The 19,927-nt window shown below is 43.8% G+C and overlaps 1 protein-coding gene across 1 annotated transcript; it reads right to left on the bottom strand.

The window, feature by feature from the left end:
• Positions 1-438: 438 nt before the first annotated feature.
• Positions 439-14,041, bottom strand: ZNF622 (zinc finger protein 622). Its single transcript, XM_047851443.1, has 6 exons — positions 12,919-14,041; positions 11,922-12,182; positions 11,530-11,692; positions 8,679-8,791; positions 2,152-2,295; positions 439-721 (listed from the first exon to the last, which is right to left on the bottom strand). The coding sequence occupies exons 1-6, from the start codon at positions 13,541-13,543 to the stop codon at positions 588-590; spliced, it is 1,440 nt and encodes a 479-aa protein (XP_047707399.1). The 5' UTR covers positions 13,544-14,041; the 3' UTR covers positions 439-587.
• Positions 14,042-19,927: the final 5,886 nt, after the last annotated feature.

The raw sequence follows: 19,927 nt of genomic DNA, 5'->3' as shown, positions 1-19,927 counted from the left end.
AAAAAAAAAAAATTAAAAAAAAAAAAATAATAAATAAATAAATAAAAAAAGAAAGAAAGAAAGAACCTTTACAGCCAGCCAATGACATGCTGTCTAACTTCATCTGGACACAATGAAAGCGACTTCCTCCACACCACGAGCCATGACACATTCAAACGAGTGACATTCAACTTAGCTGCTCCAGGATCTTCCAAGCCCTTATGGAAGTCCTGGTGCCAGGACGTGGTAAGCTACCCCGCAGCCAATTAAACCAAGTGTGGAGCGGACGAGTCACCCACGAGTTTCCCATGTGCATCCGACAGGCAGAGTCAGGTAAAAGCGGAGGCAGTGAGACAATTACTAGCCAGTAATTTGGGTCCCAGAGCCCAGCAGAGACACCACTCACTTTGTGAAAACATAACCTGTGAACCCTGTCCAAAAATGACATTTAAACGCCAATGAGATTCTGACTTTTATTACCAGGTCAGAACGGATCAAGTACAGGGAGAAGTAGCAGCAAACAGGGGCTGTCACACAATCCGGTTCCCCTGGCCCTCGGGCAAGGACACCTGTGCAAGGGACAGACCACCCAGTCCTTGGGCAGACACTCAGAACCTCACTTGGGGCCTGAAGTGCATCTGCTTGGTGGCATTGTTCTTCATTCCTGTCTTCAGCATCCACTTTGACTTCATCCTTTGGACATACTGCATGTCTCGCTCACGCATCAGAGCAGCTCCTGTGGCTGGAAAGGGGACACGTGGCAAAGGCTGGTTATTTGTGATCAGAAAAAAAGACAATCTTGGGGCGCCTGGGTGACTCAGTCGGTTAAGTATCCGACTGCAGCTCAGGTCAAGATCTCATGGTTCCTGAGTTCGAGCCCCGCATCGGGCTCTGTGCTGACAGCTCCGAGCCTGGAGCGTGCTTCGGATTCTGTGTCTCCCTCTCTCTCTGCCCCTCCTCTGCTAGGGCTCACTCTTCCTCCCTCTCTCTCTCTCTCTCAAAAATAAATAAACATTAAAAAAAAAAAAACAACCTTTACAGAGAAGCTCAAAGCTAGTTTGGGTGAAACTTGGTTCTTATATTTAAAGAAGAGGTCGCCATGCAACGGGCGTGAGGGGTTATGCGCACCCAGAACTGCACAGAACAACCTGTACATGTACCCATTTCTCTGGAATAAGCCTCTCTAGTTTTCGTCACCTGGAAGGATCTATAAGCCCCAGGTAAATCCCGCTGACCAAAGGTGACAGAGAAAGACGGAGACTCTAAAGTGAGGCAGACAATAGTTCCTGACGAAAATAAGATGCAGTCAGTGCCTGCTGGATTTCAGCGGCCTCGTGGCTCACAGGCAGCCACAGTGAAGGAAACCACGCGTATATGAACACCGTGGCATTTAACACGGACTTTATCTGCCCAGGGCTTCCCACGCCCTCCCAAGGGAGCTCTCCTTTGTCCTCCCCACAGTCCTTTAGTGGACCCGTGTTCTCCCTGCAGATCTAAGGATAGGACTCCATGTTAGCAGACACATCAGAACAGATTTACAGAATTTCATACCGATGAGGTTTCAAAGCTTAACAATTCCGGTGGCCTGCTTTATTCCGCTCTTGTTACCTTTTCTATGGGAAAACTACAAAAAGGAGTGACTGCCGGCCTTTATGACGTCAACATACTACATCATACACGCGTTATGACAGTCAACCCACACAACGCTACCAGGTGGGTCCCCTTATGATCATCTCAGTTTTATAAATGAGGCAATAGAGGCTTCAGTTACTTAAATTACTCCTGCTCATCATTTAAGAACCTCTAAGTATATCAGGTAAGTCATGTTTGAATCCATGGCTTAAGCAATTTGCCCTCAAGGATACTAGTTAATTCCTTTGTATAACCCCCAGGATAATTTCAATCTTTGCTCATTACTAAGTACTCATGTCTATAACTATTATCTGTATTCTGTTTTGGAAAGTTACTGGGCCAGGAATATGAAGTTTTTAACGAATGGAGCTTTGGGCTTCTTGCCATAAGCATATCAAGTAATAATGGAAGCCCCCTGAGCCAAGAAGTTAAGTTTCCTCTAGAGAGGATCCACAAGGACAACATAAATGGGAAGGACTTCACCCAAGCCCGTTCTTGTGATCCGAGTTCCCAGGCTGGTCCACGGTCGTATCAACACACCTGTGCTGCCGGTCCACCCCAGGGCTCTGTACTGCTGGAGTATCCGGCCCACGGCCTTCTGATTCTTAGCAACAGCCACAGTTCTTGACAAGCCAAATCGCTGTTTGTAGTATCTCATCAAGGAGCGATGACCCACTCTGGCACCTGTTTTTCAAAAAAAACAATATTGAAATGCCGAGTTAGATAGTTTTTCAAGGTAGAGCTACAGAGCAAGGACTTTCCAAATCAGACTTCTAAGGGTATCTAGCTGGAAAATGGAGAAGCCAGAAGAAAAAGTGCTCTATCTGCTAAAGAAAGATGAAGTAGCATATTAAAAAATGAAGTAAAGACAGAAAATAAAAAAGTAGAGGGATTTTTTAAAAAAAGAGAATGGCAAGTCACTGTCACGTGAAATCTCAGCATCCTGTACTTATATACTTATATATGATATGCCTCTCCAGAAATTCACATGCCAACTTTCACTGATATGGCTAATAGGGCCCTAAGAAAGAGATAAGGGACTTTAACTTGTTTTTTGTTTTTTAATATAAAGCACACAATAATGATGTTTAAGTTTAAAAGCCACGGTCTAGGTCTAGAACAAGAATCAATCCACCTTTCTTTTGCTTAAATTCTCCACGGTGGTGGTTCTCAAACAAAGATGATTTTACCTCCAGGGACATTTGGCAGTGACTAGAGACATTTTTGGTTGTTATAGCTGGAGGGGGACTACTAGCATCTACTGGATAGAGGTCAAGGATATTAGAGGACATCCTACAATGCACAGGGCAGTCCTCCACAGCAAAGATTTACTTGGCCTAAAAGGTCACTACATTGAGAAACCCTGCCCTGTTATTTTCTAAATGATGGAACTCACCTGGTGAGCTACAATTTTAAAGGATGAGTCAGCTGAATTCCCTCTCCAGGTTGGGCTTATCCAGAAGGATCTGGTAAAACTATGCAAGTCAATCACGCTTTCAGAGGTGAATGACTATGGACTATGGAGCCTTTTATAGGAAAAGTGTGCTGACCCTTAGGCTCACAGCAAGTGAAACGGAAGGGGATGGGCTTCAGTGAGGGCTAATTCCAGGCTCCGTCAGCGCAGTGGCTCTCAAAAGGTGATCCTGGGACAGTGGTGTCAGCCTTACCTGAGAGCTTGCTAAATACAACACTAAATACACTTCCCTCACAAGAATATTAATCAGGCGCCTTCCCAGACAGACGTATACATGTAGAAATTCGACAAGAGCATATACACAAGGCATGAAACAGCTATTTCCACTGAAAATGAATAGAGGAAACATGGCTCGGAAGAACCACGTGTACAGCTGCTAGGAAAGTTTTACATTGATCCAGACCGTTCATTTACATGAAAAATTCGGTCCGGTTATTCTAAGTCCCTACCCGTAGGGCAAGCTACCTGGAAAACAGTTTGCTTGCTACACAGATACAGAAAAGTAGTTACTGTCATGACTGTTTTTGTGGTAAGAGAAAGAAATGCAAAGAAACCTTTCAATTCAAAGATGGTTTGGTTTTTGGTTACCAGTATGGATGAACACATGTTTCCTTGAACCTGGCTCTTCTGGTGGCCTCAGAGTTAACAAAGCTCCTAAACCACAAGAAATAAGATGCAGCCAATGAATAAAGACTCAAGCTTAAACGAAGAGCTGCTATGGCAGGAAAACCTATTATTATAATTTTCTACTTATAAGAACAGGTCAGGATGCTCCAGGTCTGCAGTGCTCAAAATCATCACATGACAGTGCCGGTCATTAGTACAAAATCAACCGATGTATTTATAGTGATAAGCAGCATTTGGAAAAATATGTATTATTGAAGAACATCCTTGAAAAGGTTTCATAACTCAATACCAAGGTTTCTGACAGCCAGCGGGGGAACTGAAAACACACAGATTAGAGCTACCCCTGCCCTGTGTCAATGACAGTGAGTACCTGACATTAAGCCCCAAGAATGTGCCAAGAGCAGCTCAACTTGAAGGCCCTATCAAGGAAAACTATTTTTAGAACACAGTGTGACTGCCCAGTAAATAACAGATGGGTTCCGTCTTAGTTATGGTAAAACCACAATCTGTCCATCTACCTTACATCGTAGCAATAACCACTTATAAAACTGTCCAATCCTACAACTGAAGACATTAGACAGTGGAAAAGAAAATATCTCCAATGGTAATTTTCCTAAGATTCATTATGTATTCCCGTGGATCCACCAACAGTTTCATCTGGCTACTCAGCAGCTAACTGGATGTGTCTTTGACACCAACTTACTCCACGGGAGCTGAAGAACACTAAAGCAAACTCAAGGAACAGAGCCAGACCACAGCCTTTGCAGTAAATGCTCACAGTGCCCTCTACCGGATGCTCTTTGTCACTGGCTCTGGGATCATCTCCTTGATCTGAAATAACTAGATTGAAGACATCACCACTACTGCTTTTGAAACCAGTTCAAAGCAGACTCTACCAAGTGTGGTTGATGAAGTATCACCAAGCTCTCCACACTAGAATCCTTCCCGACTTAGCTTCATGCTAACATCTTACACTAACAGTCAAGTAACCGAGCATAACTGAAAAGGTTTCTGAATGCTAAATTTGCTCAAAGACATAAACAGGTGATTGAATATACTGCTGTAATACTGCTACATGTTTACAGTGCTTATTCAGAGATCTCCCATTCCCTTGGCTCATTACAAAACCTCCCAAACCAGTACTAAGACAGGAGGGCAAACCAATGGAATATAAACCATCGTGTCTCACTGTAATGAGGATCAACTGAAGGAGGACTAATTTTTAATATAAGATGATGGAAGTATGGGTGACATGAAAAGCAAGATATCAGTATAGCTGGAAGAAATTTCAGAAGAATACTAGCAGTTTCTGATTCACTAAGAAAGCTAAGTTTTGCTATTATTTAAGCAAATTCCATAATAAGGTCTTAGCAATCAGCCACTAAGGAAGATCCATGAAGGTACAGAGTAACATATATTTAGATATTTTTATTAGTGGCTCTTAATCCTCTCCGGGTCACAAGTGCTTTTAAAAACTATAGCCATGGGGCGCCTGGGTGGCGCAGTCGGTTAAGCGTCCAACTTCAGCCAGGTCACGATCTCACGGTCCGTGAGTTCGAGCCCCGCGTCAGGCTCTGGGCTGATGGCTCAGAGCCTGGAGCCTGTTTCCGATTCTGTGTCTCCCTCTCTCTCTGCCCCTCCCCCGTTCATGCTCTGTCTCTCTCTGTCCCAAAAATAAAAAACGTTGAAAAAAAAATTAAAACAAAAAAAACAAAAAAAAACTATAGCCTTCAGGAACCTGGGTGGCTCAATAGGTTAAGTGTCTGACTTTGATTTCACAGCTTTGAGATCGAGCCCTGCATTGTGCCCCATGTCAGACTCCGCACTACATGTGGAGCCTGCTTGGGATTCTCTCTCCCTCTTCCTCTCCTGTCTGCTCCCGCATGCTTTTGAATGGAAGGAAGGAAGGAAGGAAGGAAGGAAGGAAGGAAGGAGGGAAGGAGGGAAGGAAGGAAATAAAGGAATAAAAAAACTACAGCCTTTACCCTGAAAAACTGTACTTAGCTGTTCAATTTAAAAAGGCATTCATGGCCACACAGGTGACTCTAAGACTCTGCACAGCCTTTACCCAGGAGAGTACACACACTCACAGAAAAAAAATGTGTACGGCCTGGTTAAGAACCTGTGGGGTAAGGTTATCTGGCTGTTGGGTTAGGTCTTTCCTGAGTGTGGCTAAAAGTACAGTATTTCACACTAACACCAAACCAGTTACTGTAATTTACTACTTCCAAGTCTGATATAAAAAAGTTGTCCTGGGGTTTATTATCCAGTACTTTAAAATAATGTGACTCAGTAGGTGGACCAGTAGCACTGAGCAAGGAAACCCTGGCTCTAAAGACCAGGGAAGTTGGACCTTCAAATTAATCTCACGCCACTTCCTTCTTTGAGACACCTGGGCGGCTCAGTCAGTTCAACATCCGACTTGACTTCAGCTCAGGTCACGATCTTGTGGTTCCTGAGTTCAAGCCCCGCGTTGGGCTCTCTGCTGTCAGCAGAGCCTGCTTAGGATCCTCTGTCCCTCTCTCTGTCCCTCCCGTGCCTACGCTCTCACTTTCTCCTTGGACTGCACGATGATGCAGAGACAAAGCAACCCGCTGCACAGTCCTGCAGACCAATGATTCCAAGCCACCGGGGCCCCCCCTTAGCCCACACCGGCTCCCTCTGCCCTGCTTCTCCTACACTATGGCAGGCCCAAGGGAATCAACCTTGCTTTCCTTTTAAAGTCGCCTCCAACCTCTCAGTCACTGAGTCAACAAACATCATCTGGCTCATGTGTGCCGGAGGCCCTGTGGTGAGATGGAAGAAGCAATCTTTTTTTCAAAAGTAATGGGGGAAGGCAGGCAAGCAAGCCAGCACTTACAAAGCAGTGAGAGAAATGTTACAACAGATTGGCAAGTGCCCCAGGAGCAGAGGAGACTCTCCATACTCAGGGCAGGAGCTGAGTTCCAAAGGGCTTATGGAGGGGTGGACCCGAGTCTTAAAGGACAAGTAGCAGTAAGTCAGAGGCATCACCCATGCAAAGACTCAGAGGAGGGAAACTGCAAGTGGGTAGGTAAAGGAATAGATACCTGGAGCGGGGGGGGGGGAGAGGGCAGCAGCTAGAGAACCTAACTTACCTGAAAAACAATGGCTCCCCCTGGAAGAATTCCAGAGGGAAAAAGAAAACAGACTGGTTGTCTTAAGAAGAATGTGCTAAGTGGCTGAACAGAAATCAGATTGCAGATGGCCATTTAGGAAGCGGTAATGGTGACATAGACAAATGTCAAACAGGAAACAAAGAAGAAAAATATGAAAGGGTTGTTTAGGAATTGTACTTCGTAATCGCTCCAGTGTGGGAGACGACCCAAGAGAGTATCCTAAGATGATGCCTATTTTTGGCTTTGGTTAATCTTGGAAAACGCAATCATCCTAGGAAAATGTGTTTTCTAGATTAAAAAATAAAAAGAGAATCCCTAGTTAAGTTTCAAAATTCTAGGTTTAGATGAAAATTTCTCTCGAATAGACTCTGTTTCTTAAATAGGCTATGCTCACTGTTGTGCATATTTTGGTAGGTACCAGGCTACAGTTGATGCAAACTGAAGCCACCATTCATGGTGACGTGCCAGACACTGCTTGACAAGGGATCACCTTATTCAACTCACTCAAAGAGTGTTGTAATCTCACTCTACAGTCAAGGAAGTGGATGCTAATGAAATAAGGAGCGAAAAAAGATGGTCATAGTCTTAGAAATGAAGTTAGGAAGCTCATTTCTGATGTAATGTACTGGCATTTTCACCAGAGGAAGACTAGAAGAGGTTCTCTGTGATATAACTAGGCTGGTTTTGCTACTGTTTATTGCACAGGCCACGACATTGTGCATTCCACACCTTTCTTATCACTGTAAGGAGACCTATATCTTCAAGACAGGCTCCGCATGCCCTTTTCTTCTACTGTCATACTCTAAAGCTGTCCTTAGCCTTAAAAGGTTATTATTCTGAATTAAAGAGGGCTGTCTGTACCTAAGCAGTGATACTCCTTGTGAAAAGCAGTAACATAAGATGGCTTCTTCCCCCCAGTCGTGTCCATGAGCAGGATAGCTGCTCCTACGCAGCATCACTGCAAATCTCCCAAGGCAGGGTGGGGGGAGTGGAGAAGGCTTCCCTGACTGGTCTATGGTCTTGGGTCAGTTACTCCACCTATCTAAGCTTCGGCTGGCTCACAGGTCGAATAAGGATAACAGAATCCAACTCACTGGCTCCTAAAGATAAAATAATGTATCCACCTACCATGCTAAGTGCTCAGTAAATACCACGTATTATTAGGATCTTGTCAGCTCTTCTGTTCCATTCCCTTTCCTTCCCACGGTCTTCTGTAGCTTCTCCTGTTCTTATCAGCTAATCATAACATTGTAAACAACAGCAGATGCTTCTCATATTCGTGGCTTTTTCTCCCCCCACCTTTTCATACCTGGGATAAATCCCCACCTGGGATAAATCCCCACCATATCAGTCAAATCCTGTTCCCTAAAGTAGAAGGCAGAACTCAAACTCCGAGCCTCCCTGCCACAATTAGAAAATAAACAGGCAACTGGGCCAGGCGCTGTCAGCCCGATACACCCGTGCCAGACTACCTGGAAGTCTGAGCAACGTGAGGAAACAGGAATCAGTTCAAAGAATAAGAGTACGGCCAACATTAACAAGAGAAACCTAAATGAGGCAATAATAACAAGAAAGAACCAAAGAGAAAACGTCTCTGTATCTGAAAGGAGATGACTGATGAAAGCATTCAAAATCATAACAGAAGTGAGCAAAAACACTGATCTAATTTAAACAAAACAGCCAACACAGAGCTAAGTGGAGACCTTCATTACTATGTACCTGAGAACATAAAACTGTAACGACTTCCTCCAGTACGGAAGAGAACTGATGGGAACATGCCTCTCTAATCATCTCACCCGCGTTATGCCATCTTCGCCAAACATACTTACCAGAAGGCAGAATCAGCTCCATGGTTTCATCATCATATTCTAATGTCTTTTCGGAGGGTAAGTCCTCAGTCCCATCAGGCTGCCCCCCTTCCGTGTAATCTGGGTAGCTACTCCTGTAACAGCGGCATTAATAATGGCATTAATAAAAAGACTAATACCTCAAATTTGACTAAAAGACAAATCATGTTTGCAAACCGGCAAACCCACTGGCTACCTAAGCGCAGGGAACCAACCGCTGCAGGCACGGCAAGCTGAAACGTTTAGGAGGAAAGCCAACTTGGTCGCATCCTCTGTAAGACAGAGTGTGCAAGTGACCCATAAACTCAATATGGATCACAGACCTAAACGTAAAACACAAAACTATAAGAATGACTACAATATAACATGGGAGACAATCTAGATAGGGTTCGGTGAGGACTTTTTATGTGTACCACGAAAGGCACGATCCACGAAAAGAATAATTGGTAAAATGGACTTCACTAAAACGAAAAACTTCTCTGGGAAAGACAGTGTCAAGAGAATTACAATACAAGCCACAGACTGGGAGAAAATGTTGGCAGAAGACACATCTGATAAAGGATCATTATTCAAAACATGTAAAGAACTCTTAGAACTGAGTGATAAGAATATAAACCAGACTTGAAAATGGGGCAGGGACCTCACCAGGCACCTCACTAAGATATACAGGCTGCAAATAAGCATGTAAAAAGGTGCTCCACATCATGTCATGAGGGAAATGCAAAATAAAAAGAGATAACACTACACACGCTTATTAAAACAGCCAAAATCCAGAACACTGACAACATCAAATGCCGGCAAGAATGTGAAGCAATGGGTATCCTCACTCATCGCTGGCGGGAACACAAAATGGTGCAGCCGTTTTCCGAGACAGCTTGGGGGTTTCTTGCAAAGCCAAACATACTTTTCCCGCAGGATCCACAATCGTGCTATTTCGTATTTATCCAAAGGAGCTGAAAACATGTCAACAACACAAAACCTGCACACTGATGGTTATAGAAGCTTTATTCATAATTGCCCCAACGTGGGAGCAACAAAAGCACCCTTCAGTAGCTGGGTGGATAAATACACTTGTGGTACATCCAGAAAACAGAACCGTATTCAGTACTAAACAGAAATGAACTATCAAGCCACGAAAAGAAACGGAGAAAACTTAAATGCACGTTACTAAGTGAAAGAAGCCAGTCTGAAGAGACAAGGAAGGAAGAACAGGCGGAATCCACAGGATTTTCAGGGCAGTGAAACTACTCTGTATGATACAATAACGGTAGACACGGGTCATTATACATTTGTCCAAACAGAAGATGTACGACACCAAGAGTGAACCCTAGCGTAAACTACGGACTTGGCGATGATGAGATACGAATGTAAGGTCATCACTCAGGAATGTACCACTAGTGTGGGATGTCCACAATGAGGGAGGCTATGTATGTGTCGGGGGGCAAGGGTTATATGGGAAATCTCTGTACCTTCTGCTCAAATTCGCTGTAAATATAAAATTTTCTTTATAAAAAAAAAAAAACACACAAATGACTGAGCAAATGGCCTCCAACTGAATTCTTTCACCTATTTGTTTCTCCGTAGGAGGGAGGAGAAGGTAGTGCCAGAGATGCTGCTCTCCCGAATTTAGCCATTCTAAGACAACTTCTAGGAGAGTGCCGTCTGAAAAGATTCTGTGACCACAGAAACTTTCTGTGCCTGTGTGTCCAATAAAGTAGCTACTGGTCACATGTGCTTTTAGGCACTGAGTTTTGAAATGTAGGTAGTACAACTAAACAACTGAATTTTTACATTTTTAACTTGATTTTTAATTAACTTAAATAGTCCTATGAATGCACCTAGTAATTACCATTATTGGACAGTGCAATTCCAGAAGATTCTTTATGTTCGTAGACATGTTCTCAAATACACATAGAAAATAAATTGGAGAATTACACATTAAAATGTTAGTAATAAGACAGATCACCCAATCCCAATAAAGAACCAGACAAAAGACTTGAACAGGCACTTCACAAGAGACATCCAAGTGACCAATTAATACAAAAAAGTTTTCAACTACATTAGGTAACATCAGAGAAACGAAAATTAAAACCACAGTGGGATACCACTACATAGCCACCGACACGGCTGAATGAAAAACTTCTCCTCGATGACAAGAGTGAGAAATCAGGAGGAAAATGCAAAAGGGTAATTTAAAAGGCTAGGACTTTTCTGAACACATGTATCTGGAGACGGTGGATATTTGGCACGGTAATTACACACATCTGCTTGTTTAGCACACCTGTGCTAGGTCCTAAGTATCATGACACTACAGCTGTTCAAAAGTGCTTGCCACAGGTTCCTGGCATCATGCGTGAATTATCCGACTTTCTAGTTAAGGGGTGAGCCACCTATGGGATAATCTCACCATCGAAAGCCTGGGACTGGCCTAGTTCAGCAACCAACTCAATTCCCTTAGGAGACAGCCTGTGATTCAAGGACTCTCAGGGAAACCAAAACATGAAATCTCACTTCGGTCCCTCTGTTCACAAGGGGGCCGGCAAAAGTGACCTGCTGATCATTTAAACCACCGATAAAGAAAAAGAAATTCTCAAGTCAGACAAACTTCAGTTTGGACTTGAGATCTTCTCTTTATCAGATCTCTTTTATTAGATGTGTGGGCTCAACTCTTAGTTTCTTATCGACGAAATGACACGGAACAGTCCCCCACACGGAAGTGTTAAAAGAGCCGTAATGCATATACGGCACATGCATCAGGCACAGGCACACCGCTATCAATTAGGTTCAAGTGTGATGACCCCACCTGGCTTCACATTGCACACGACAGACTTACCTAAAATCATAGAAGTCTGCAAATTCCAAAGCAGCATCACCGTCCGTGAAGAGCTTACAGTGGCTTTTGTCATTCATGTGTGCCTGTACAGCTTCCGTGGAGTAGAAGGATTTCCCTTTCTCATTGCACCACAAGCAAATCTTCCCAACGCCAACTTTCTCTCCTGGAAAAATAAGTGGAGGACAAAACACAAGGGCAGCTTTCTGCGGCCAGGTCAAAGCTCACAATGTACCTCTGCGATTCAAAAAACACGCATCAAATTTTTGATCTTTACAAAATAAGCAGATAACTAAATCAAACATCGATGAGAAACAAAAAACGAAATGTTCTCCTAAAACCTGACCCCCAATAACGTGGCATTTGCTCATTAAAAGGAAAACTACTGTACTTACCTAAGTATTTAATCAGTCCCTTAAGATCAGAAAGATATTCTATGTCGGGAATAAAGAAGCTGTGGACTTTGGTCATATGAGCCACATTCTTCATGAGGGAGCTTGAATGATGGGGGCAAAATAAGCAGTCCGTTATGGGGATAGCACCACTGAGGGGGCCTCCCCCAGCCTCCCCCTCCTCCGCATCCGGCTCCTCCGCCTCCTCCATTGGTTCAGCATCCTCACATTCCGACTCCTCATCAGAATCGATATCTTCCCAATCTTCAAGGCAGAGAGTTGAAAAACAAAAAGTTAGTTTAACAAGGTGGTTGGTAACTGCCGGCGAAGAAACCACAAAGACTCCCAAGCATGAGGCAGAGCAGCCTTCCGTTCGGGCCTGGAGAATGCCACTTGCAGGACAAACCCTCTTTCACGATCTCGGCGTTAGCTAAAGTTACACGGACAAATCTGTGGCGCTAAAACGTTCCCTACGCTTTCTTTTCCAGCATGCAGGAATCTCCTTGTACTTCCTTCCTAGGCCTCTACGTACACAATCAGTAGTAACAGGACGTGCCACGAGGGCAGGAAGGAATAAACATCTCGTAAAACGGAGGAGGCTCCAGCTCCACATTTCAGGTTAACCCCTGCATTTTGAACCCCTCACTTTGCTGTCTTAACTGAATTAAGTGCGAAGCCATCATAACTAGAAACCGAGCAGAATCACACACCCTGCCGCAGTTGGTGTGCGCGGTAACACGCCCCCCCCCCCCACCCCATGCGTGTGTTCGATGCCTTCTCCTTCAAAACGGAAGTCATCAATTCATTCTACTATTTATTAAATAACTATTTATTAAATAACGCCCCCGATAAGCTTCCAGGCCCTGAATCTACCACAGTTAACCAAACAGACAAAATTCCCTGCGGGCCTGATGCTCCGACGAGTCACTTGGGAAAGGATCTCAACCACCCTCACTCGTCAGTTTCACCTCCTCCCCGCCCCCCGCAACAGAGCCACTACCTTCTTCGTCGGGGTCCTCCTCCTCCTCACTCTCCTCCTCCTCCTGCTGCTTTGCCAACTTCTTGGCCTGCTGTTCAAACCACTGGAGCCGGGGAGGTTTCTCGGCCGGGTCCCGGTCGTGAGGCGCACGTCCTCCATCAGCCACCGCCACGGGGCTCCTGGGCTCCTCCTCCGGCGCTGCGGGGGCCTTCTTGGGAGACATGGACGGCTGAGCCTTGATGGCCTGCTGGATGGCCGCGTTCATGGCATCCTTGTCCACGCTGTCCACGCCCAGGCCTTTCTCCAGGTTCTTTTCGTTCATCATCTCCACTTTCCGGTTCACGGCCCGCACGGCCTTCTTCTCCAGCTCCACGTGCCGCCGGGACTTGAGGTGGTTCTCGTAGGCGTTGAAAGAGGCAAACTTCTTACTGCAGACGGTGCAGTAGGTGGCCGTGCCCTTGCTCTCCTGCTCCGCCACGGCCCGCTGCGCCCGCACCCGCTCCTGGAAACCCTCGGCGGTGACCGGGGCCATGTCGGCCACTTTGCGCTTCAGGTTGTAGCGGTGCCAGTCCGTCTTGTAGTGGGCCCGTTGCACCTCCGCGTCGTCGAACGCCACCCGGCAGGTAATGCAGGTGTACGTCGCCATCTCCAGGGCCGAGATTAGAGGCGACCAAGGCAGAAGTCTAGCGACGACAGCTTGAACGCCACCAGACGCTCAAACCTCTACTCGCCTCAGAGCTCACAAGAAAGCAGAGCGCCCGCTGGCTTCCAGCCTCGATCTGTGAGGAGTTCCGGCACACTAGGGAAGTTATGCTCCGCTGGGCAGGAAGTCCCGCCTTTCGATCTGTAGCTACGCCCCCGCCGCGGGTCCCGGAAGACGAGGGAAGGCCTGTGACAAACCAGGCCCCGCCCAGTCGGCCTGAAGCGGGTACTGATTGCGTTATTCTGAAGTGGGTGTTGATCAGAGCGGCAGGAGCTGGATGTTGATTGGGCCAGCCAGAGGGGGGTGTTGACTGGGCCAGCCTGAGGTGGATGTTGATTGGGCCAACCTGAGAAGGGTGGTGAGTAGGCCAGCCTGAAGTGGGTGTTGATTGGACCAGTCAGAGGAGGGTGTTGGGTCCACGGAGGTGAGTGTTGATCAAAAGGCGCTGCGCACCCCTGGTGACTTTCCCTGGTGGTTGTGCGGTGTGAAGTGACGCGACGAAGGCGACGGCCGCGCGACAGCGGGAGGCACGCGGGGGGGGGGGGGGTGGGGGGGGGCGGTCCGGTAGCCACGCGAAGGGCGGGGCCTCTCTGAAAACCGCGCGCTGCGCTCTGGCAGCTCAGAAAGCCTCCGGGAGGGGCGGACCGCCCGAGCGCTCACCGGACCAGCCGGAGTCCCGGGAAACCGGAGACTGGAGCCGGAGGCTGCGGGAATTCGCAGGAAAACCAGAGGCCGGGCCAGAGCCTCGGCTTTTGCGAGGCGGCCCCTTCCAGCCGAGGGCGCAGGCGAAACGCTTGAATGCAAAGTTTGCCAGCTGGGAGCGCAGCCAAGCCGCAGGCCTTGGAAATGTAATCGGAGCCACCCGCAGAGGTTATCGTCAGTCCAATAGCAACCACGTTTTTAAAATGCAAAAAGAAAGGGTTGTAAGATCTAACGCAGCATATACACAATTTTGTCATTTGGACTTGTACTCAACCCAAAGGATTTAATGAGAAATTTTACATTTCGTCTGTTGGTACTAGATCTTGGGACTTTGGTGTGTCTTATTACACAACAGCACATCGCAGGGGCCAGCCTTGTCTGATGTGCTCAATTAACTGTGGCCTCGTGTGCAACAACGCGGGTCTAGGAAACGTGAATGTTGAAGGCTTCGGGCTCATTGTTGAAGATGGCTCATTGACATGCTGATAGCAAGAGGCTTTGGTTCCTCACCTAGTGGCCTTTTCCAGTTGATCGTCCTCATAACATGGCAGTTGGCTTCTCCAGAAGGAGCAAAGTGGAAGCCACTGTGTCTTTTATGACCTAGCCTTGGAAGTCACACACCGTCGTTTCCACAGTGTGTTACTACTTATGAAGGCCAGCCCTATGTAATGTGGGAGGAGACTACATAGGGGCATGAAGGGGGTGACTGAGGACCATTATGGGAGACTGGCTACCACTAGCCTTTGTTGTTTGTCACCGATTTCCCAGTTTTAACACTTGAAGTCCTGTGTCCCAGTAAACCCAACCATCCTGGGTAAACCAGACTCCTGTCATTGCTCTGTACCCAGTGTTGGGACAGTGCTGGCACGTAGATGGCTCGGTATTTGTTAAATGAATTTTTTACTGCAGTGTTGTCTGGTGGTGATTTTTATTCCAGAAAACTTGCTTTTCAGCTTATCAAAATCTTTTAAAATAGCCTCTGGACAAGATACCCACTTGAAGAAATGTACCTAGTACTAATCATCAATGGGGATAAGCAAAAACACTGTATTTCCAAGCTTCTCTAAAAAATAAAGCAAAAGATGGCTACATAAAGAACTTGTGGTTTTACTGTTTCTTATTCTTCTGTGGTTCTCTGGCATCTGTTCATTCTTCATGTGTTATTTCTTCCCTGCCTCCTTCAATCCATTTTCATGGCCAGAACCCATTTCAGCATCTTTGAACAGGATAGTCAAGGATGCAGATGAAAAGCCAGATGAAGAGCTACATAGGGTGAGGTCCAGAAGGGTCCCAAACATAGGAGCTTCTTTTTTTTTTTTTTTTTAACGTTTATTTATTTTTGAGACAGAGAGAGACAGAGCATGAACAGGGGAGGGGCAGAGAGAGAGGGAGACACAGAATCTGAAACAGGCTCCAGGCTCTGAGCTGTCAGCACAGAGCCCGACGCAGGGCTCGAACTCACAGACAGTGAGATCATGACCTGAGCTGAAGTCAGACGCTTAACCGACCAAGCCACCCAGGCGCCCCAGGAGCTTCTATCTCCATAGAGTTTGGGATGCACCACCCATCTGGCACATGGATTTGTTCTGGTTCAACAACCTAAGAGCTCTCTTGAGCCCCATCCTTTTGGGGTTTTATAAAGCTTTCATTACATAGGCATGATTGATTAAATCTTAAGTGATTTAACTCAATATCCCACTCCTTTCTCCACTCCAGAGGTGTGAGGGGGTGGGCCTGAAAATTTCCACCCTCTCATCACGTGGTTGGCTTCCCAGGCAACCCGCTCTCATCCTTAGGTTACCTTTGGGCTTTCCAAAAATCACCTCATTAACATAACCAAAAACTGTTATCCTGTTAACACTTGGGTTTTTGTGAGCTCTATGCCCCAAATGGACAAAGACCAAATGTATATTTATTAAAAATCACACTCTATCCTTTAAAATATTCTACTAGTTCTAAATTAAGACATCCCTACTCTCCAGGAGTTTCTTATAATTTGATAGGGATGGTAAGAAATACACAATGAGCACATTAAAGACTGGATCACATACAACAAAATATAAAGAGGCAATGGGTATTTAGAGAACTCTCATCCAATTAGAAAAGTTTCTGTTAAGGAGCTGACATTTCAGATGGGTCTTGAAGGAAAGGAAAGATTGAGGACTTCATCTGCAAATGGAGAAGGGAGGCGGAGGGTAGAAGAAATACTGTGGAGAGAGGAAAATAAGAGACATATTTAGGAAGAATATGTCTAGTTTGGGTGAAGCATAGGATCCAGGTAATTAAGAGAAAATAAGACTAGAGAGGATTAAGGTATTAGGTAAAGCGGCGAATTCTATCTTCATCCGGTAAACAGTAGTGTTTCAGTTTATATGGGCATTGGGAATAGAAGTGGGCCTTGAGATCCAGCAGCAGTATCTGGAATTGTTGGAAAAAAATACTAGAAAGGAGCAGGTCTATAGCCAATGGCTCCTTGGTAAATGCAAGATGACTGACCAAGAGACCTTGCATTAAACTTCAGTACATTCAGAGAATTATGTTAATGTGTCTGATCTCTGCTGACAATGCTATAAAAAATGTTTCTTACCAAATTAATCATTTTGCTGAAGAATTTAAACTGAGACTGCCCACGTGAAAGATTTAGATTTGAAAAATATTAACAATTAGAATTCTTTCTGGGTACTGTGACATAGCTCTTAAGATACGAGCTTCACTTAATTGCCGAACTACTGAAGTTATGTTATACAGTGTAAAGGGACAGTGTCCATGAAGATGTGCTTCTTTTTCAATGCTGGAAAATGTTGGGATGTTGATTTTTGATAATTACAAAATTTAAAGTAAGAGGTAATAGGTTCATCTTCAAGTCAATTGAGATACTGGTGTTGATAGGCAGTATTATCTTGTGACAGGCTTACTACTTTTCATATACCCATATTGCAATAGCTACTTAGTTTTTAAAAGGAAAACTAAAGGGGATTGGGCTGTTTGCGATTAGTTTTTGGGTGGTAACAAAGAATATAAAAACATTTATTAAATGGTTTACAATTTCTATGAATTTTGCATTTATAAAAATGTTAAGTAAAAAATTATGATTTTCAGTAAACAATTTTACAACATTTTACTACCTCTTGTTTTTGGGTATCTAGATATGCTGTTCTTAGATTAACAAAGAATTGAGATATTCTAAAGAATTGAGAAAACTTGGGTTATCAGAGCATTTAAAATAGTATAGATCAGCTGGTTTCTGGATTCTTTGGAAAGAGAAAAAAATAATCTCAATAAAATAAAAGCAGTCTTTAGTATTTAGTAAAGTTCTGCTAAGCTATTTAAAATTATGATCTTTCTTAATGTATTAAAAAACAAAAAATATTAGATAATGTGACATATTGGAAAGAGAATAGGCTTTGCGGTCAAACTGGCTTTCCCCCTTACTAGCTATGTGACTGGATAATTTATCTAACCTTGTCCTTCTGAAAAATGCTCTTCCTACTACTTAAGTGTAGAGTCATGAGGATTACACATGATTCTAACTATAACTGAGTGTTTTCTATGTATTAGGCCAAAGTTTGGCAAACCATTCCTATAAAGGGCAAGATAGTAAATATTTTAGGCTTTGTAGGCCTAAAACTATTATCTGCCACAACTGTACAACTTTTCTCTTTAGCATAAAAATAGCCATAGACAGTACATAAGTGAACGTTGCTGTGTTCTAACAAAACTGTATTTACGGACACTAAATTTTGAATTTTGCATTTTTACACATCATGAATTATTCTTCGGATTTCAAATTTTTTTTAAAAAAAAGCATTCTTAGTTGCTATTCCATAGAAAAACAGTGGCAGGTCAGATTTGGCTGATAGACCATAGTTTGCCAAACCCCGTCTTAGACAATTATATACTATGAGGCCCTGGTGCTAATTTCATAGATGAAAGAAACAGGTGCAAATGTTATGTGACTTAGTTGGAGTCTCCCAGGGTAAGATCCATTAAAAATGACTAGTGTAGAACCTCACACATGGTCCAGAGTCAACTGAAAAAATAGACATTTTTGCAACACTTTTCATCTTTTTATTCCATAGCATTTATTGGATTACGAGGCCAACATAGTGCCAGTCCCACTGAAATAACTTTAGAGTTTTCTTATAAGCAGATACTTATTGATTGACTTTGTTTTAATGTTTGAAAAGATGGCGTAGTTGAAACACAGGCAGGAAAAAACTTCACTGTCTTGGTTTTATATAGCCTTTTTCTCCCCTGAAAATGCTTCAGACGTTTTTCCATTTATTCTAAAAACATCCCTGTATGACAGAATAGTTCGCTTCCTAATTTTATTAATGACCTCTCATCCCACCTTAAATGCTGCAATGGAAATGGAGGAATAATACACAAAAATATAGTTCTGAGACCTTCTAGCTTCATCATGACACAAATGACCTATGAAAACAGTAAGTGTTTTCAGAATAATTTCCTATCTTGTAACGAATATAGCTGGAGTGATGTAAAGAACTGCATCAGCCAAAATTATAAACAGAAAAGGAAAACGTTTAAGTCACTTTTTTTTCTTGACTGTAGATTTGCTTCCTGCCTAAAATCGCTAGTACACTGGCATTTGCCATTTTTTTTAAAAGGAAAAAAGTTGCACTTACTTCAAATATATGAGTGATATGCCTAAATATGTTGAGGATGTTTGCTAATTGCAAAGTCTTATAAATGTTTCTTTTCCTAATATTCTGCCACACTAGAAGGGGGACAGTTTTTAAAAATCACATTTGGAGATTTTTAGGGTAAGAAAAAGCAACGATGATCAAGAATGCGAATATAAACACTGTTTTAGGCCTGGATTGACCTTCCAAAGCAAGCTTGAACTTCTGAGCCCTGCTTTATCGTTTTAGGTCAAAATGCATGATCGGTGTGTGTTATTCCCATTGTCTGGTTTTGCTCATCATTTTCTATAGGGAGAGAGCAAAGCATTTTTCTACAATTCCTTTACAATAATAATTTTAAAAAATCCACGTTTCACCTTTTAATGAATGCAGAAATCCTCATGATAAGGGATAAATAGTTCCCAGGGTACTGGATCAGTCACCAGGGTTTATTGTTACTATATCTTGAAATCAGAAATATATCCCCCAACACACACACACACACACACACACACACACACACACACCTTCAGCATCCCTGTTTGTCTGAATTAAGAGTACCATTATCAAAGAGTATCAATTGTGTGAATCTGTAATCACTTATGTTCTTGAATAAATAATATTGAAGTACACGTATGGTTATAATGCTACTCTCCATAGAGAGCTAGTATGTCTTCTCGAAAGTGTTACACATTTTTCTACCCTACCAACCTTGCCATCCCCAAATCCCTTTTAATTTCTAGTTTATAATATATGATCCTATCTTTATGGCTTATACCACCAACTCTTGAGTTTATCTTCTTGCAAGCTTGTCCAGTGACTTTTAACATGTTTTAATTACTTGGATCAATCTTCTTGTGTTCCCCTCAGTGAAGAAATTGAAATGACCTGTACACTTTTTGACTTAATGGCCACAGATGCTTTTTAAATGCAGAAACATGCACATTAAAAATTTAAAAAAGAAGAATCCTGGTGACAACTA

Source organism: Prionailurus viverrinus, chromosome A1, assembly GCF_022837055.1.
Source record: "Prionailurus viverrinus isolate Anna chromosome A1, UM_Priviv_1.0, whole genome shotgun sequence".
Classification (NCBI taxonomy): domain Eukaryota; kingdom Metazoa; phylum Chordata; class Mammalia; order Carnivora; family Felidae; genus Prionailurus; species Prionailurus viverrinus.
Note: the sequence above shows the minus strand (reverse complement) of the source record. Positions and strands in the feature narration are given on the sequence as shown.